Source organism: Paramacrobiotus metropolitanus, unplaced genomic scaffold (assembly GCF_019649055.1).
Source record: "Paramacrobiotus metropolitanus isolate TYO unplaced genomic scaffold, Prichtersi_v1.0 Parri_scaffold0000013, whole genome shotgun sequence".
Classification (NCBI taxonomy): Eukaryota; Metazoa; Tardigrada; class Eutardigrada; order Parachela; family Macrobiotidae; genus Paramacrobiotus; species Paramacrobiotus metropolitanus.
This window is the reverse complement of record NW_026570233.1, coordinates 1017483-1035922: the sequence shown is the minus strand read 5'-3', so window position 1 is coordinate 1035922 and position 18440 is coordinate 1017483. Positions and strand designations below refer to the sequence as shown.

The window sequence follows — 18440 nt, the reverse complement described above, 5'->3', positions numbered from 1 at the left end:
ACAAAAGAACTGCCGATCTGCTTGACTACATCACCAAAATGTCGCCACAACCGATCATAATATTTTCCTAAAATCCCCTGAATTATTTCTGTGTCATTTAAACACGGAACCGCAACAGCCGAAAACAGTTCCTCTTAATCCTGCATTTAACACAGACGGAAACCGGACTTTTTCAATCATTCAGAAAGGGTCCGTGTGTGAGCGCGCGAGCAGGATCCTTGTGAATCGTATCACGAGAAGGCAGCGCGACGGTGTGCGATGTGCCTCGCAGCGACGTCTCCCGTGGATCTGCACTCAATGCAAAAGGTCATGCAATGCGCTGGAGCTTTTGTTGTGATGCCGATTGAATAAACGAACACACTCTGACAAATCAACAAAACGATACACACCGGATCTCCTTCATAAGCACCGAGACGCCCGCTTCCATCGATCGCCGGTGTAGCGAGGTACGAACACTGACAAATACGTGCATACCGATAAACATCAAGCGGAAGACGGGCGCTATTCATCGGTGCTGCTTAGTCTCATTAAACTAAACTGCGTGGGAGAGGATGGGGATGTGATTAGGCTAATTCGCTCCGTCTCCATAATATCTATCCGCTGCGTGGATGTGTCAAACGGCGACGGGGATTTGATACACCCGAGTCAAGTGAATTATTACCGTTATCATGCCGGCCTGATCCTCATTAGACCAGCGGTAATCACAACGTACCAGTAATTGGGGATTCTGGCGCACACAGGTCAGACTGCTGAGTTCCGGGAAGCGGTCGCCGTTCTCCACGCGGAAGGACTGCTGATGCGGTGGAGGAGTCCATACCTGATTAATGAGAAAAAAGAACATCATTCATCAATAAATACTGCAATGTACAATAACTTAGCACCCAATAGTTTATTAAACCATTTATACGGGACGTATCTAGTTCTAAACCACCAGATTTAATTTCTGGAAAAGCTAAAAAAAGTTTTAGATATCTTCCTTATGCAACTGCCAGAGAATGTTAAATGATAATGACGAGACCACACCGAATACAAAATGCAGTTTCCGCGTGAAACATCCCACACACTACGATATCACATTACACTAGATGTTTAATGGGCGCATCACACTAGCATCAAAGTTTTCTACAAACCGTGTGCTCAGCTGCTAACAAAAATTTACAAAAATTCATAATAAAATCGAACGCGAAAATCAATAAAATCAAAAATCACAATGCAGCGAAATTAAAAAAATCACCCTAAGATATTGCACGGCCCATCCCTAGCATACCACCAAACTAAAAATCTACCGTAGAGAATTATTTTTAAATGTTGTCTTAACCGTAATGCGTCTAAACTCTAACGTGCTAAAGAATATAAATCACCAACTGAAGAGTACGTATCACCCTCCACACTACGTTATCACACTGCTGTGGATTTCAATCCGCATATCACACTGAAATCAGAATTTTGAAATTTTATATGATTGAAAAGATTATTCTTTTTTTCCTTTCGAACGCAATTTCGCCGGTAAATTTTCTGAAAGATTAGCTATTTTGAGGAACATGCTCTGTGAGTACCTTCGACTCTCCAAGAAAAAATCCAAATTTATCTGCAGTATTTTGTTAATATTGATCATTTGTAGGAAAATTAGATAAATTTCTTAGCACTCCTAGAAAATCTTCGCAAAACGATTACATGCAGAATAAATCACTGTATAAATGCCTCCACTGACCAGTTCCCGTTCGAACGTGTCGGTGGTGTGCATCAGCGGCGGTTTGACGGTCACATTGCCGACCTCATCCACGCCGACGCTGTCCTCGTGCAGACCATTCCGGTGGTTGATCTGCGTGATGCTGTCCTGCAGCTGCAGCAGTCCCCGGAACACCGGGCTCTCCAGCACCCCGATCAGCTTATTCAGCTCGCCGTCCACCTGCAGGCGGTTGGAGGCGCGCAGCTTCTTCTGGATGTTCTCCAGAATCACCAACGCCCGTCGAGCATCTACACAGCATAATGCTGCGATGATAAAAGAAGTAGCTAAAATTGACCGTGTAGAAATCACCTTGCACGGTCGACATCATTCCCGCGTTGGTAGGATGGCCGCTGGCAACACTTGAATACGATCAGTAGAATTTAACCTGAAAATAATCAACGTCAGATCAGATGAGAATTGTTTTAAAATCTGTGCCGTGATATTTCATATCCATTTTGCACGCATGTATACTGCAAAACCTAAGCCTAATTTCTATCAGTTATTCACAATTCACATGTCAAACACGAAGAATTAATTATAAATTACTTCATTAGGGAAAGAAAGGTGATAATAATTATTGCAAATTTATTAAATGCAAGTTTCAACAAAGTTTTCTGTACGTTCACTTTAGGGAGAACCGGCACAGAAAATATTTCCTGTGTTTTTTTCATCAGCTTAATTACACCACTAAACATAAATATGGATTAAAACATATAAAAAGTGGACTACTGTAGACTAACGGCTTCACTGTCGCCCAAGTGACTTTCATTTTAACACTGAAGTCGTTGAAACTAATTCTACTCTAGTGTCTGTAAGTTTGCACACATTAAAGATCTTTTCAAATTTTTTTCCGATAGAAAAGCACAGAGTAATAAAAGGTATCGCAAACCAGAAAACAAAATTCAAATGTACAGAGACTAAAATGTGCAAATGTCTCCCACAAAAAAAAATTCATAAAAATCCCGCCAAGCGTAAAACCTGGCAGAAATCGCCATCCACGAATCACTGCACCAGTTGATGATAAGGGCATTTTTTTGGGTAAGAATATCATTAAATGCCGCGCATTATTTCGGCTGGTAGTGCCGCAATGATCCAGCCGACGAGACGTAATCCAATATGCATATCATATTTCCCGGTAATCATTACCAGCGGAAATGCATCATTTTCAGGGACATGTATATATCATCACACGTCACACTACTGTTGTTGATGATTTTTGTCGCCGACAATTGACCATTTACTTGCAGACGGCGCGCTTCACGCCCAAATGCACGCTTTTACACCAACTGTCGCTGGCAATTGTTTTTCACAAGGGCACGGTTTTTTTCCCTGACAGAGTGCGCCGCGCGAGCGTTTGCCAGTGAGAGGGGAACGCGTTTGATCGCTGCACTGGGCAGAAAAACGGGAAAAAGTGACTGTCGGGTAATGAAAATGCGCGCGGAGGGTCGCATTTATTTTCGCTGACTTGGCCATAAAATTGTCGACGCAAACGTGGTCTCCAGCGACCGGCAATGGTGAAGTAATTTCACCTCGTCAACGAAAAATACCCAATCGATCAAGCGCTGGCTATTTCTCCAGGCAACGCACCGGTAAAATTATTTTTCATGATTTCGAAATGTTTTTTTCGCTAATCGCTGTAATTTTCGAAAAACATTAAGTTCTTCAAATTACCCAATTCCGGAATATCTGACACAAGTTCGGCAAGTATTCCTGCCATTGTACGGAAGATGGTTTCATAAAACAATACAAGAATATAATTACAGAAATGAAAAATCTCACAGTACCACCTACCAAGAAAATTTGATACCGATGCCGTAAATTTACCGAAAAAATTGCAATAGTTTAATCACATATCACAGCGAGTGTGTGCACACAATTACATGCGTTTGTTACAAAAAATTAGATTTTGAAATTACCAACTACAGTACTTTATGCTTTCTGACGAAAACCTTCTGCATTACGTTGTACCTACGAATATCATTCATTGCCTTAAGTACAGTCGGTACAGACATCGCAACGTTTTTAATTACAATGTACGATTTAAAAAAATTTGTAAAGAACTGTACAGTAATGAATTTGTGCTTGCTATTAATGGATGTCGACCATAGGAAGCCACCATACTACAACATGCAATGAAACTTATCGAGTTTATGGAAAAACTAGCTGGATAAACCATCAAAATTTGCAGCCTTGAGAAAACCAAATCGCACCCATTTTCCTTTTAAATAACACAGATTTCGACCCGCACTACGGCATTGCATAGAGATCTAACCCAGACCTACCGGAAATTAATACACGCAATAATTACAGCATCTGACACAAAAACCTCTCAAATCATGTAGCCGCATTTTCACACCTTCTCGAGCTGCTCAACAGCAAAACGAGCAAAAATGTCAGCCACGCACATGCGCTGATATTATGCTATTCATGACAGCTGTTCAGGTGAGAATGATAAATACAACGCGGACTGATTCATAATTTACGACCAGATGCAGCGCCACGCGGACATCACCACCCCTAAATAAACATCATAAATAACCGCAAATTTAGATTACTGATAGAGACGCAGTCAAAAAGGCTGCAAATGTTACGCGAAAGGTTATGCAGCATTTCTAAATTTAGGGCAAAGATTTACCAACTACACGCCGTTTGCAGCTATAACCAGCAGCAACACGGTAAAAAATAAACGAAAATATTTAGAACACCTGTTTTTTCTTGCTAAAAATTGCAAAACCAAATCTAAAAAAATACCACTGAATATACTGAATATCTACGGTATTCCACGATGTCTACGATGAAAAAAAAACATATTTCAAGCCAAAACAAATTCCACAAGCGTTTTACACTAACACATATAAATTAATCACACACAGGAACTTTATATTATCAAAACCAAAGCAAAATTGACAAGAGCTAGGATTAAAAATTATGGCAAATTAAATATAACTTTTATACGCACAGGCAGTAAACTATAATATGTAAGTACGAATTTTTGCAGTAAGCGAGCGACATCATTTCCAGTTTGCAAGGAATTTGTGCAGTATTCCACAACGATATAAGAAATAATTTTAATGATTTTGTCAATGTTTTATTAGCATTAGACGGCTTTGGATGCTATGTCAAGGCGTTAACCAGCACAAGCGATACGTGTGATAGATCTGGCAAATATTTAGGTAAGCACTGTGTAAGCGGTCAATTCATGGATGAAAACGATGCTTATTATTCTGTGCTACTCGAATAAACACGCTCCTATACCGACAATCAAGTGCATGCTAATCCTTCACACCTGTTTGAATTCCAATCGCCGAACGACCCGGCGCATTATGCCACAGACACACACTCGGCTCTCGCATCACCAGATACACCTCTTCACAATCAATCTCAACAGCACAAACAAAGGTTAACACAAAAATCCAATGCTAGCAACAATACTCTCACACTCCAAATAAAACTGAATTAAACCAATTCAACAAAAATTTTAAAACTACCTAAAAAAGCAGCAAAAAACGCAGTTCACAAGTCGAAAATAAAAAACACTTTGGCTTTAAAAAATTTCAAAAAATACACATTTTCAAGGGTTAAATCTATTATTACAAAATCTACCAATGCCAACAAACAATAATATTCTCAGACTCAAAGTAAAATTAAATCAAACCAATTCTAAAATTTGTTTGAAAATCCTGAAACCATCTCCAAAAGCAGCAAAAAACGCAATCCACAAGTCGAAAATAAAAAAATAATGAGAACAAAAACAGCCGCTAAAGAAAATTTCAAAAAAATACACTGAAAAAAATATTTTCAGAAGTTACATAAGCTATCATTTTTTCCGCTTTTATGTCATAACTTATTCAACGTAAAATTAACTCTTAATGAGGTCACTTCCCGGCGCTTAATGGTTGTGGCGATTAAGAGTCCCATTCAAGTACAAAACTTGTTAATTTTCCATTAGAAAAAAATCCCCCAAAATTCCCCAGATGACTGCGCCCGTTGCACGATCGTCCTCCCTCCTAAAGAGCCATTAGCGAGCTCTCTGCGCCAGCACGGCCACTTGGCAGGCAAGTGTCCCGGACTCGATCTTTCCCCGCAACGCATCCACACACACAAAATACAAACGTACAGATAACAGCGCGCGCACATTGATCGCGTCGGCGCTTCGCTTGACAACGCGACCGGAAACCGATACGCCCCGCACAACACGGCCGTGTCTCCCAGTGTTTTTTGGCCTAACCACTTCCCTCTGATGCACACATTCATAATTCCCCATAAAGGCCCGGCCGGTCGCTGGAGCGCCTCCTTTCATTTACCCAGCCATGTGGCTTCAAGTGCGGAAAATTATCCACTGAGAAAAGGACGCTTTCAACGGCTTCCATTCAAGCGCCGGCCACTATATCATAGTGCATCGCGGCGGCGCTCAATAAAAATGCACCCATGTAAATGGCCTACATTGCATTGTCCCGATTGCATCAGAGTGTTGTTTTTATTATCCAGGCAAACGCGTGCTTTTATTTAAGTACCGCCACACTGCGGAAAATATCGACTTCTCCGGCAGTAAATTTCGCCGACCAAGCTATAAAAACTAACACAAACCACTAACATTTATGATTATCAGTTAAAAGGAAAAAAAAGCATTGAAAAAAATGGCAGTCAAAATACGAAGACTTCCGAATATAACGACAAAAATCGCCAAATTTCTATAACGTAACTACGTAAGTGTAACTTTTTTATGTACTGTAATATATATTTTATTAATTTTCAAATATATGCTTAATCATAAACAATTTCAAAACGAAAATTAAATGCCATTTATTTACGAAATCACTGGAAATGTAAAAAAAATTATTAAAAATTAAAAATTCCATAAAATCAATAAATCAATGAATTCAGTTCAAAAATTGTATTTAAAAATTCACTGGATTACCATGTACAACATACAAAAACATTCACATGAAATACAACATAAAAAACGCTAAACTAATGCGCACACAATTTTAGCCTAAGCATCATTCGATTGCGCTGAGAATTCCCTTCCAAGACATCAATCACGGTTTAGAAAAAAAACCCGAGAAAACGCGCTTTTTTCTCTAATGTAATTGAATTAAAATTCCCATGAACCAGGATGGTGGGAAAGCGTTTCTTTTCTACGCTGCAGAAAGAAAATCCATAATGGACGGATAGCGGAAATATTAACGAGACAATGCATTTATCAAGGCCATCTAAGGGAAGATTGCTGTGACAGTACGAGTTGATATTTCAATAAATCTTCTTTGTCGTCAGCGCGTATACGCGCACACTGCCATTAAAACCGAGCCAACTCGCCCATTCCCGTGACATGATGGGAGAAAGAATAATCTACATGCAGCACTTTTTTCACCATCAGTCCAGGCCCGCCCCTCTCTCGGCGGTACCTTCAATTTCCGGTACGAGGACGAAATTAATCTCATTCTATTAAAGTAAAGGAAACTATCGATCCACGCCGGCCAGGCAACATCGGATCATGATAATTTCCCTGCTAAATTAATAATCGCTGAGTTATCGCGACAAAATAATCGATACTGTATTAATATTATCGCACCGATCAATATATTTCATCGCCGTATCAACTGGAGCCGGGAGAAGACAAAAATTCTGCACATTTTTTAACGCCACATTTTTAACGCAGCGATCCTTGTTACGCAACTTTAAAACTAAAAAATTTAATCATGAACCATTAAAAATCAAAAAACTGGGAATACGCAACGACTTAATATAAAGCTAGATAATAATAATAAGAAAGCTTAAAGAAATATCATATGCTCGTACTTGATTTAAAAAAAAGGATAAAAATGCGCATCCGAAAAAAACTTTCGAAAAAAATGGGAATGAAGGTAAAAAAGAGAACAAATTGGTAAAAAAATATTATCATTAAGAAATTTAATACAATTTATCATATGTAAGAAATAAGAATAAAATGTGAAAAATGCCGTAAAAATCGAAAATAATCGGAGAAAATATATTTTCATAAAGAAAATGTTTCACATTTAATTTTACCAGAAAAACAAATGTAAAACACATAAAGAATCGGTTTTTAACAAGAAAAAATCTCTCTGAGACTCGATAAAAAAGCCACTTCATCTTTAAAGCTCGGTAAAAATTACAGCAAGCCGTAAAGCGGGAAACGGTTGTGTTGAACAAACAGAAAAAATTGTTCAAGTGGCGGTGTTGCTGTGTATACGCGGTGCTGTGATGAAACGAAGACGGTACGCTCACCCCTACTCAAAGTTCAAGACTCGTATTGGGGAAGCGGAAAGAAAATGTGCCCATTGAGCAGTTGTGTGTTATGAATAATTAGACGCAATGGAAAAACGCCGTGCACACACATACAGGCCAGCGTCGACAATCCCCGGCTCCGTGCTAAAATATTGCCGGCACCACGGCTCGTGTTTTGCATATTTAACCCCCTCAGGCAACAAGCCCATCTATTGAGAACCCAAACATAAATACAAACGCCAAATAAACCAACCCCCATTCAGCGTCGTTAGCGTTTGCCGGGCACCGGGATTATCAGCGGATTTGAATTACACCCCAAAATCAACATTCCAACACGCCACTGGAAATTTAAATAATCCACTTTCAAAGCCCCGAGAAAAACGTTGCTGAATTTTGAGAAATCCTGGATAAAACCCAACCAGAAAAATCCAGACGTAATCTAATTGTTTTTTCAATGCGTAAAACAGTTAAACAGCATGCCACATCGCTTTTAAAAGTTTTGTTTTTAGCCCAAACTGAACGAAAAACAAAAACAATTCGGCATTCAACTGCGAAAACTGATCAGACACAAGCGAAAGTTGATCAGACACAAGAAAGCTGACACTCCACTGTCCAGGCAGTATCAAATTCTCGTATCGGAAAATTCAAAAATAAATCACGGAATTGCTTGAAACATAATTCCTCAACAACGAAAACAAAGGAAGACTATTGCTGCGAGTAATACAATTTTCAGAGCTTCAAAAAGATGTTTCCCCTGTCTTTAATTTCCCATTCATATAAAAAGTTAGTGCAAAAATATTCTTCGAGTTTTAAAAACCGAAAATTAATTTTATCAAAAGTACCAACTTAAATAATTGCAAGTTACTAAAAAAATTAAGAATGATTGACATATATTTTCTATGCAAAAAGCAGACTGCAAACTAAAAATTTCCGCGTCATAATTATTTAAAAACCAATCCCTGCTGAATTTTTAATAAGCCCAATCAGATTCGTCAGTGGCTATTTTTGCCCGATGAACACGCACGACTGTGTAATCACCCGTATCATAATTAAATGTCACTGGCAACAAAAAGTGCTCACTGATTCGGTGAGATTGAAGTTGTTTGTGGGGGGAAAAAACTGGCCGCTTTGACGGTATTAATAAACCTAATACTGTGCGAGTCGATATATTTCCTGGCCGACACCGGCCAGTCAAAAAGGCAACGCTGGTCTCTTCGCTTCTCTCCAGCAATCTGACAGCTGCTTCATATTACTGACATGTTTGCATATACCCCATTGATCCCCGGCTCACTTTTTCATATTTACAAAAGATTTCTCAACCCTCAAAAAATATCCCCAATGGCCACCCACATCCGACAAATCAATACACGCCGCTATTCGCCATTCATAACCCTTACAAGATTTCATTCAAAGACATTTATTCTGCTTTTATCACATCGGAGAAACCGTAAAAAATGAAACTTTCAAACTGCTTAATTTGTAAACTGCCATAAAATTATTTGCTGCGAACATTAAAAATCTAAAGAGAAAAGTCTATCAATGCTGGTCAGATTTTTTATTTAAAAAAAAAGACACAAAAGACAAAACCAAGTGAAAAAATGTTCATTTTCCTAATCAGAACAAAACGATGTATAATGATTACGATTATCCAAATTTCTGCGTTTTTAAAAAGAATAAATTTTGAATTAAAAATATATGACTGACATTTCAACCGAGCAGATTTGACAGTGTCGTTGAGTCTGCAATAAATTATGTACTAACAGTGTCTTACAATCGGAAATGCCCACAAAACGTGAATTTCACCATAAAAAACCCGAGGAAGAGCAAGATTTCTGATTTCCCAATTTTTCTGAAACTGGCAATTTTTATTAATTTTTTTAGTAGAAATTTTCGAGAAAAAAATTGGACGCATAAAAGGGACGAAATAAAATTTACAAAATTAATCACACTAAAAAAATAATATTTCCTAGGAAAAAACGAAAAAAATTTATTTTAACATTTACATAAAAGGGGTACATCTGAAAAATCCCGCCATAAATTCTGAAAAAAAATCTTAAAGATAATCGACAGCGCTGACTCGCCTTACCAGGAATGCAATCCAATCCCACTCCAATTTCAGCAACGCGAAAATAAATCCCACTCGGATGACGTGTCTGTAAATTCCAATCCCATCCACGCCTGACGTCCGGCCACGGAGGTAATCAAACTAATTAATGCATCATCCCCTGCAAAACGCCATAAAACATCGTTCCTCACCAGTGCACTCGGATAAACGACGACAAACGTCCACCGTTGGCACGCAACCCACACACCAAACAACATGCTGATGCCATTAATTCAAACAGCGAGCGACAGACAACATCCACACACGAATGCGGGAGAAAATTGATCCGGACATTTATTGCAAATTTGCCAGGGAAATTGGACACGTTAAGAATTGATTCCAGCACAGGCAACAAACGGTGAGCTGCGGACGGACGGACAGTCACGAGGAAAACGTAATTAATTCCATCTCTCTCTTACCTCTGTCTCTCTCCTTCAGTGGCACTCACGCTACACACACTGTATATCCCAGCAAACCCATTAAGCGTTACGTAATCCCTCATCCACACTGGCTAAACCCACAGGAATGAGAAAAACATTTTGGCAAATCAACAAACGCAGGACGAGGCACAACGGTGTTGATGGAGCGGTTATTTTACCGTTCAGAGACCGTTCTTCACAGTGGAGTGGCGATGACAAGGATGGCAATTCAAGCGGTCGTGGGGTGAGACGAGGCATAACCGGATTATTTCCCCTGCGTACGCTGCGCACAACCACCCACTGACGTTATAGCTGCGTGCGGTGACTTGTTTGCCGAGTACGAGCGGTGCAAGTACGCGTACGCCGCTGCATTCCATTCATTCGTGCTGCTGATATTAATGAGCTGCAGGCAGAGTGGCGCCGCGGCAGCTGTACAGTGTACGATGGAATGCGGCTCAAGCAGTCTCTCTGCGCTCTCTTCCGAACCGCTTAGTTCCGCTTATGGCTGAAAATGTATTCAAATTCAAAAGAATGAAAAGATGGAGGTTGTACCGGTCGGTGTGCACGGTGCGTCTGTATTATTCCGGCTAATGCGGATCTGCTCATCTGCTTTGTCTAAGCAGATAATAAAGGAATGTCCCACCGGAAATGACCATGTGTCGTTGTAAAGGTGGCATACAAGCTGTCGGCTCACATTGTTTTTATTAGGCAAGAAATGCACGAATCTCCACTGAAATCCACAACAGCAGAAAACTGACTGAATACTGCAAAATCATTAATTATTAACAGCTACTAATTCATTATACGCGATTTATGGCTGGTAGATTATTCAAGAGTATTACTTTTTTATCCCAAAAAATGACTTTAATTATTAGCAACATTTTATAACGTTTTTTTTTAACCCGATATGACACACATACAAATTCAAATTATACAAAAAAATGCATGCGTGCAGGTGTTTTAAGAGTAACCAGTTGTTAGATTTTCAAATCATCATTCTGTGTCACACTGTAACACTAATTACAATACGAAAATTCTAAAAAATAATAGACACAAGACCAAATGTAATTAACAACGTTAAACAGAGATTGCGCATTATTCCACAAACGTCACGATAGCGCTGCCGGGTGTAATCGTTTATATATCGCACAGGAAATGTTGCTCGGAATCCCTGGCTTCCGGCGCCAAACCCGTTGTGCATGGAATAGGCATGCTATCGCGATGTTAGCTCTTATCTGCAGTACTTACATATGTTACGTTGGCGCGTCTCCAATACTTCACTACATCGGCAAGACACTCTGATGCTGACCGTGATTAGGGGGGATCCATAAATTACGTACGCAGCGAACCAGGGAGGGACGGGTCCAAAAAACGTGACAAGCTGTGACGACCCCGACGAACCCGGGGGGAGGGGGTGGTCATCTCCATGTATTACGATGGAGCGAACCAGGGGGGAGGGGTCAAGCAAACGTGACGGACCGCTACGAAGGGGGAGGGAGGGGTGAAAAAACCGTGGTTTTCTGCGTACGTAATTTATGGATGCTCCCTTACCACTGGGAATTTGGTGAGGGACGTTAGCGTCACGTGCGATTTATCTTTGCGCATATATGGCATACGTATTGTACAGCGGTACAGCCGTACAGGGTACATAAATCTTATTACAGTGCTCGTAAATTTTGTACAGTACGCACTAAATTTTCTAAAAAAGCTGCGAACTTATGTATTTGCATAAATCAAACGTACAGTGCAGTACTGGATGGTCGAAACAGGCGCATATGCTCGGGCGCGACCGCCGTGTCTAGGCTCCTCAAGGGCAAATGAGCGGGTACGTAAAGCCGGAAGAACATGACGCATCCAGTTTGAAAGGTCACACACATTAACAATTGATATGCTATTATGATTTCTATACAGCTAGCTTTACCATTTATATAAATGGTAAAGCTAGCTGTATAGAAATCATAATAGCATATCAATTGTTAATTTTGCCAGTCTGAATCCAATGCAATATATTGCATTGTATTCAGACTGGCACAGTCTGACGAAAATTAAAGAATTTGCCAGTATTGTTGTTCTGGAAGAGAGGTGGTCGTATCACTTTACGTACGCGGCATGCAGTATGCCGCTATATGAAGAAGAACACACAGCAGCAAGCTAAAGATCATACTTCCGCTACAGTACCCTGCAGATGACCTTTTACAATGCTCTCAATTTTACAATGCTCAATTTTACAATTTTACAATGCTCTCAATTTTACAATGCTCTCAATTTTACAATCTTTTACAATGCTCTCAATTTTACAATGGTCACAATATTTACGATAATAATCAAGCCAGGTAAAAATATCCAAACATACCAAAACATACCAATGTTATTTTATTTGTAGACAGTGCCCTATGGAAATTTTTATATGACATATGCGCGTAGTTTGATTTAGACTAGGTATATCCAGGATAAAAACCAGGACCCGGAAAATGTTTTAATTACAACAATCTTATCAGTAAAGTAAATTATAGTACGCGCGAGTATGTACCGCGTTGCAAGGAACTAATGTTGAGGTGCGATACATGCATGTTGTACTATAGGAGGTTAAGTTGGTTTTCCACCTGGCCAGACGTTAATCCAGTGCACTATATAATTCTCCGAAAACTCGTTTCCTCCGACCCCTTTCAGGCCTTTCTGTGAAACCAGATTGGATGTCGGCGTTTCCGCCCACACATGCTTCTCCCCCAAATCTCGGAGTTCCCGCAAGATCCCTCGCAAGATGACCTTATACAGACCTCTCCCGCGATATTCATGATGAACATAAGCTGCGCCCAGAGTTCCTTCGCACTTGTACAGACAGTACGCTGCCGGTAGGTTGGAATCGTGGGGAAATAGTGCAAAGCTGGGAAAATTGTGGGATAACATGTGGTTAAAAAACTGCTCGTTGTTGTTCCGCACTCCGTAATTGCGCTCAATGGACATCTGTTCGGCGTGATCTGGGAGAAGAATACCCTCGCGAAAACCGTCAGGAACTGCGTAACTGTAATAAGAAATCTGAATACATGCTTGTACTGTCCATGGCCAGCTGCGGGTTTCGCGTACGTACTCGAGATGCATCTTATCCAGGTCAAAGTAATAACAGCGCTCTCCGGTTGGGTAGCCTTCCGTGTCGTCGTAGTCTTCGAACGTGCCGCCGATTATTCTTCGTCCTTCGTTAAAAATTTGTAAATGCTCGGGCTCCGTTATGTCTGCAGTAAATTAGAAGGAAATGCAGTGTTGTCAGACGGATACAACGGATGTAAAGTACTACATTGTGACCTTTAACATGGCCCTGTTTGATGTTTCTATACCTTGATTTTTTCAAAACGGCTTGAACACTTATATTTAACGCTATAGCAAACAGTGGCTGCAAAAATATAAACTGCCGAACAATCGTAAAAGGTGTTTAGGTTAATTATTGTTTCTTACCTGCAAACATGATGTTAAACTGTGTCCAGTCGATGACATCTTCATGGAATAGCATACGGCGCAAAATCTCGTCGTTTTCAGAGTATAAAAAGACTTGATATCCATTCATCATTGGAACGAAATTCTAATGAAGAAGCAAAATTAGACAACGGTGACGAACACAGAGGACCAAACTTGAGTGTACAACAACAAAGTACAAGGACATGAGCAGGTACGATGAGCTTTTTTATGCCGGGCTGAAATTTTAGCTAACCTTGTCATTCTTTTGTGGACGGACAATACAAACGGCGAAATCAGGATACTGATCCACGACGATTTCCATCCCTGGCCAAGCGTACGTTTCCGTAAAAGCATGTTGTACCATGTGGTAAACCTAATCATTTTGTAAGAAGTAGAAAAAACGGCAGCGCACACAACAAACACTGCCAACAGGCGATTCATATACATGGCAAGTAATAAATAACGTGTATCTTAATTACTGAGAACACGAGCAAGTATCGGCACTCACCGGTAATGATCTGGGAAAGTTCGACTCCAAACGTGGTAAAATGGTCGCTAATTCTGATTTATCTCTAAGAATGCGCATTTTGTAATTTTAGAGTTAGGATGCGTAGCGTCTAGGAATAAGTAAAAAAATTACTGCTGCAGTCGGCAGTTAGGGATCTGTTATATCATCGTGATGTAAAATTTTAAGCCGGAAGCTCCTCCATATATCGTTGTCCCTCTACAGTCTAAAACCCAGGCAAGCCTGCTAAAATTTTTTAATGTATAGAATAGTAGCTATCAGTTTAGGCAAAGGCTATCACTTATCCGTATCGGAATTCAGACATTTGCGATACAGTTGTTCAGTCATGTGATACAGTTATTCACCTATGAGCTCGAGATATTATACGTGTTTTTATTCTGTCCGACACGATAAGTACAAATTTAACAAGGAGCGGTCATTTGTCGGCGCTCCAGGATTGCAATGTGGTCCATTATGTGTCCACTTATGTGGTCCAGTGCAGTTTTCAGCAGCTCAAAAAATACTGAATTGGCAAATTAAAATTATGTCGGAAATGAAATCTTTAAGCTAACGTTGCTGCATGCCGTTGGCCGGATAAAGAAAAACACACATTAAATTATGGAAGAAAATATGGCCAGGTTATGGAAGAAAATATGCTGCATATAAACGAAAAGAAATGCCAAGCGATGAATCTGTACATATGTTCCGACCGCAATATGCAGCCGGATCCAGAAGTCGTCATCAATGGGTCAGTCGTCGGCATATCAAAATGTGTACGGTACCTCGGCGTTGAGATCGATAACCACCTGAAGTGGAATGATCAGTTCAGAAAGGTACAAAGGAAAGGGAATTTTGGCATTGCCATGATTAAACGGGCACAACAAGGGCTCAGCATGTCACAGCGCAAAGGTCTTTATCACGCCTGCTTCGGTTGCCATATCGCACACCAGTCGCCTGTATGGTCTGCGGCGTCTTTGACTGAGCGCAACAAGCTAGCCGGACTGCAACGTAAAGCTCTGAAAACCATCACTGATTACAAGATGCCGGTTACTCCGGAACTGTATCGGAAGTTGGGTATTCCTCACATATTCGACCGATGGCGTCAGAGCAATGCGGTGTGGCTGTACAAGATCTGGAACAAGAGTCAGTTTTCGCTTCCCGCCTACCTCCTAGACATGATCAAAGTGAAAGACACCACCATGCACTACAATTTACGAAAACCGGCAAAAGTCGACGCTGCACGGACAAGGAGAGTTATTGGAGAGACGACTATGGAATTTCGATTAATGCGTCTGCTTGATAAAATTATTGCTGTTAACCCTAAAATTCTTGATGCAAGTTCTGTACCTGCCTTTAAATTCCTACTCAAATCTGTTGATCTGTCTTAAGTATTTACATTAGCGCTCAAATGTTTTTTGTTCGACCAGACTTGAAGTCCCCTTGGGGTTGTCTGCTCTTGTGCCGTAATAATAATAATAATAATAATAGGCAAGGATTGACTGTAGTTTCATTCCTGGACCACAGCGACTGACATATGTTCGGCGAAAATCTGGATAGCGCAAATGACCTCTGCCTGTAACTGGAGTCAGAGCTTTTTCGGGCTAACTTTGTCAAGGAAGAAGAATTTATTTTCCCCGAAGTTCAATCGCATATCTGCTCGCTACAGGCTTTCTACATAATTATACCTTTATGGATGAGGTCACAGGCTAGAGTTAACAGGTTTTGTAACGTTACAAAACCCGACAAGTAAACCATATGTCCACCCAATGTAATATAGGTAAGTGTATCGGTTATACATTACGAAACAAATACTATTTTCTAGCCCGAAAATTGTTAAGTTGTGCCTGTTTTCTTCATAGTACAGTTACTGATCGCTGTGTGCCGTTATCACTATATGTACATCCATTTAAATTAGAACTCTCACATATTCCAGGTCAAAAAACTCAGGAAGCCTGGCAAAGCTTAAGTAAAAATTAAGCCCAGTTCAAACAATTGTCTTTGTTAATTTAAAACGGATTAGTGTGATAGTGTTATCGTGTGTACTTTCTTGGCAGTAAAAAAAATATCCTCAATTTTTGGGTAGCTGACTGCTAGTTAATTATTTACAATTTATAAATACGTAGTACTTAGTTGTAAAACCAACTAAATTGCGTGTTGCATAGATTTTATAGTGTCTTTCATACTTCAGAAGGTTCTGAAACTTCAATTTGGCTCCAAATTAAATAAATGTTTTTGCTCTACGTATCTCGACGGATGTTCTCCGTGTTTTGTTTTTGAAAAATTATATCGTGTTTCGCATTTATTGAAAACTTGCCCGGTTCGATTTCGTAAAAAGGCATTCATGGATTAGATGTGCCGAGCACCGTCAAAATACGGAGCCAGGACGGATGCGTTTTAATTGTAACAATTTCGTTGTAATTTTACGTAGTCTACGTACTCCAGACGTACCAATTAACGTCAAACATTGCGCGATAACTCTACTTAAACATACTGTCGCCGTCACGTCTCGGGTCTGCACAACACGCGTCAAAAAAAGTGCTACCTGGCGAACCGGGTTGTAAGTTGTAACGTTACCATTAAGCCGCACCTTTGCAGAAAACCCGTCCCACTTAAGCAAAACAAATAATACACGGTACGTGTCGGTATAATAACTGAACCAAGTGTTGACGGGTATTTTTGTTATTGAAGCACAATGTATTATTACTTATTGCTGTCATGTTCAGCAATACGCGCAAGTATGTACCGCTTCCGGCTGCATCGGCAGTACACAAAGGGCATTAACCACTTGACAAAGCACGCATGGGAAAGGCGCCGCATTCTTATAATCTTCAGCAATTACAATTACCATCAACCCGCATAAATCAAATGCCGGCATAATCAAACCAGAACCTTTTTTGTTAATCCTCGCTAAAGAAACATAACCTATTTAATTTATCGCTTTTTACAAATGTTAAGCGCGCATTTGGCACTACATTCAGCATGTACAATGAATTTTTGCAACATCACATCAAGGAACTGATGGCCAAGAAGAGTAGCCATTAAGAAAATGGAAAATTGTATGGTGTGCGACAGCGAAAAACGAGTAAGCTCATTAATAACCAACGATGGTCCGTTATGCGAGATAACATCATAGATCTAAACATGTAAATCGCATAACCACTGTCACGAAGACAATCGGAGTGATTGCCGGTAGTTTTCAGCAGAAATGTTCTCTGTAGTTTACAGATGTACTTGGAGTCTCAGTTCGAAGTTAATTCAGCTGTTCATGCCATTTGTGATTACAAAATTATTTCTTTATTTCTTTGTATGCGTTAGTCTTCAGTTTGTTTCGTCCACCGTGCGGCACTACGGCAGCTATACTCCTTATGGATCGGTACGCATCATCGCGTAAACCTTAATTGGTGCAATGGCATTAAATCTGATTAATTAGAAAAATCCCTCCTTTGTATTTTTCATGCGCTTTTGGGATTACCTGGTCTTCTGATTAAAGGGAGACACCATGGTACTTACCTTCCATAACCATGGAGGTCCACGGACTCCACACCGGAAATGGATAGTGGAGTGCTTGGACGGTGAAGCGCTTGTTGGTATGTTTTGCTGTATTTGGCAGTGAATCTCTCGCCATACAGAGTACACTACGGAAGTGCACCGCTACTCGTAGCACTAAAAGTCAAAAGACCGAAGCGAAGCTAGAAGTTTTGCCCTAGAGTTTATTAACAATCATAGCGGGAATTGGGAAACAACACCATGTTTATGGCCATAGCGGGAAATTTTTGGGATTATGTATTAAGTATTAACATCATAGCGGCAAAATTTTCGTATCATTATTGCATTCGTAGAAAATGTTAACTTTGAAAGCTGAGCCGCGTACGTCACAACCCTGTAACAATTTGTAACTTTGCAGGCGTCCAGTAAGTCTTAATGGATCTACTTTCGCATTTCATTCCTTGTACTGAAAGAGGGTATGGGTTGCCGTTTCAGGGATTT

General features: G+C 40.1%; 2 protein-coding genes across 5 annotated transcripts in view; both read right to left on the bottom strand.

Annotated features, from left to right (window-relative positions):
- Window positions 1-10696, bottom strand: part of LOC129584445 (multiple PDZ domain protein-like) — a 50134-nt gene extending 39438 nt beyond the window's left edge. For 2 of the 4 annotated variants that reach the window (XM_055476603.1, XM_055476606.1), the window contains exons 1-5: window positions 10499-10696; window positions 10062-10200; window positions 2039-2114; window positions 1712-1977; window positions 713-817 (exon numbers count right to left, since the gene is read on the bottom strand). In XM_055476603.1, coding sequence (XP_055332578.1) covers window positions 713-817; window positions 1712-1977; window positions 2039-2057 — 390 coding nt within the window. In that variant the 5' untranslated portion in view covers window positions 2058-2114; window positions 10062-10200; window positions 10499-10696. Of the gene's footprint in view, window positions 1-712; window positions 818-1711; window positions 1978-2038; window positions 2115-2707; window positions 3101-10061; window positions 10201-10287; window positions 10439-10498 lie in introns of those variants that run through there. The other 2 variants (XM_055476604.1, XM_055476605.1) reach the window with 2 other exon arrangements.
- Window positions 10697-12871: 2175 nt separating this feature from the next.
- LOC129584410 (glycine N-acyltransferase-like) lies at window positions 12872-14693 on the bottom strand. Its single transcript, XM_055476570.1, has 5 exons — window positions 14457-14693; window positions 14202-14321; window positions 13949-14072; window positions 13587-13728; window positions 12872-13520 (listed from the first exon to the last, which is right to left on the bottom strand). Exons 1-5 carry the CDS (start codon window positions 14532-14534, stop codon window positions 13085-13087), a joined length of 900 nt encoding a protein of 299 aa, XP_055332545.1. The 5' UTR covers window positions 14535-14693; the 3' UTR covers window positions 12872-13084.
- Between the last annotated feature and the right edge of the window lie 3747 nt (window positions 14694-18440).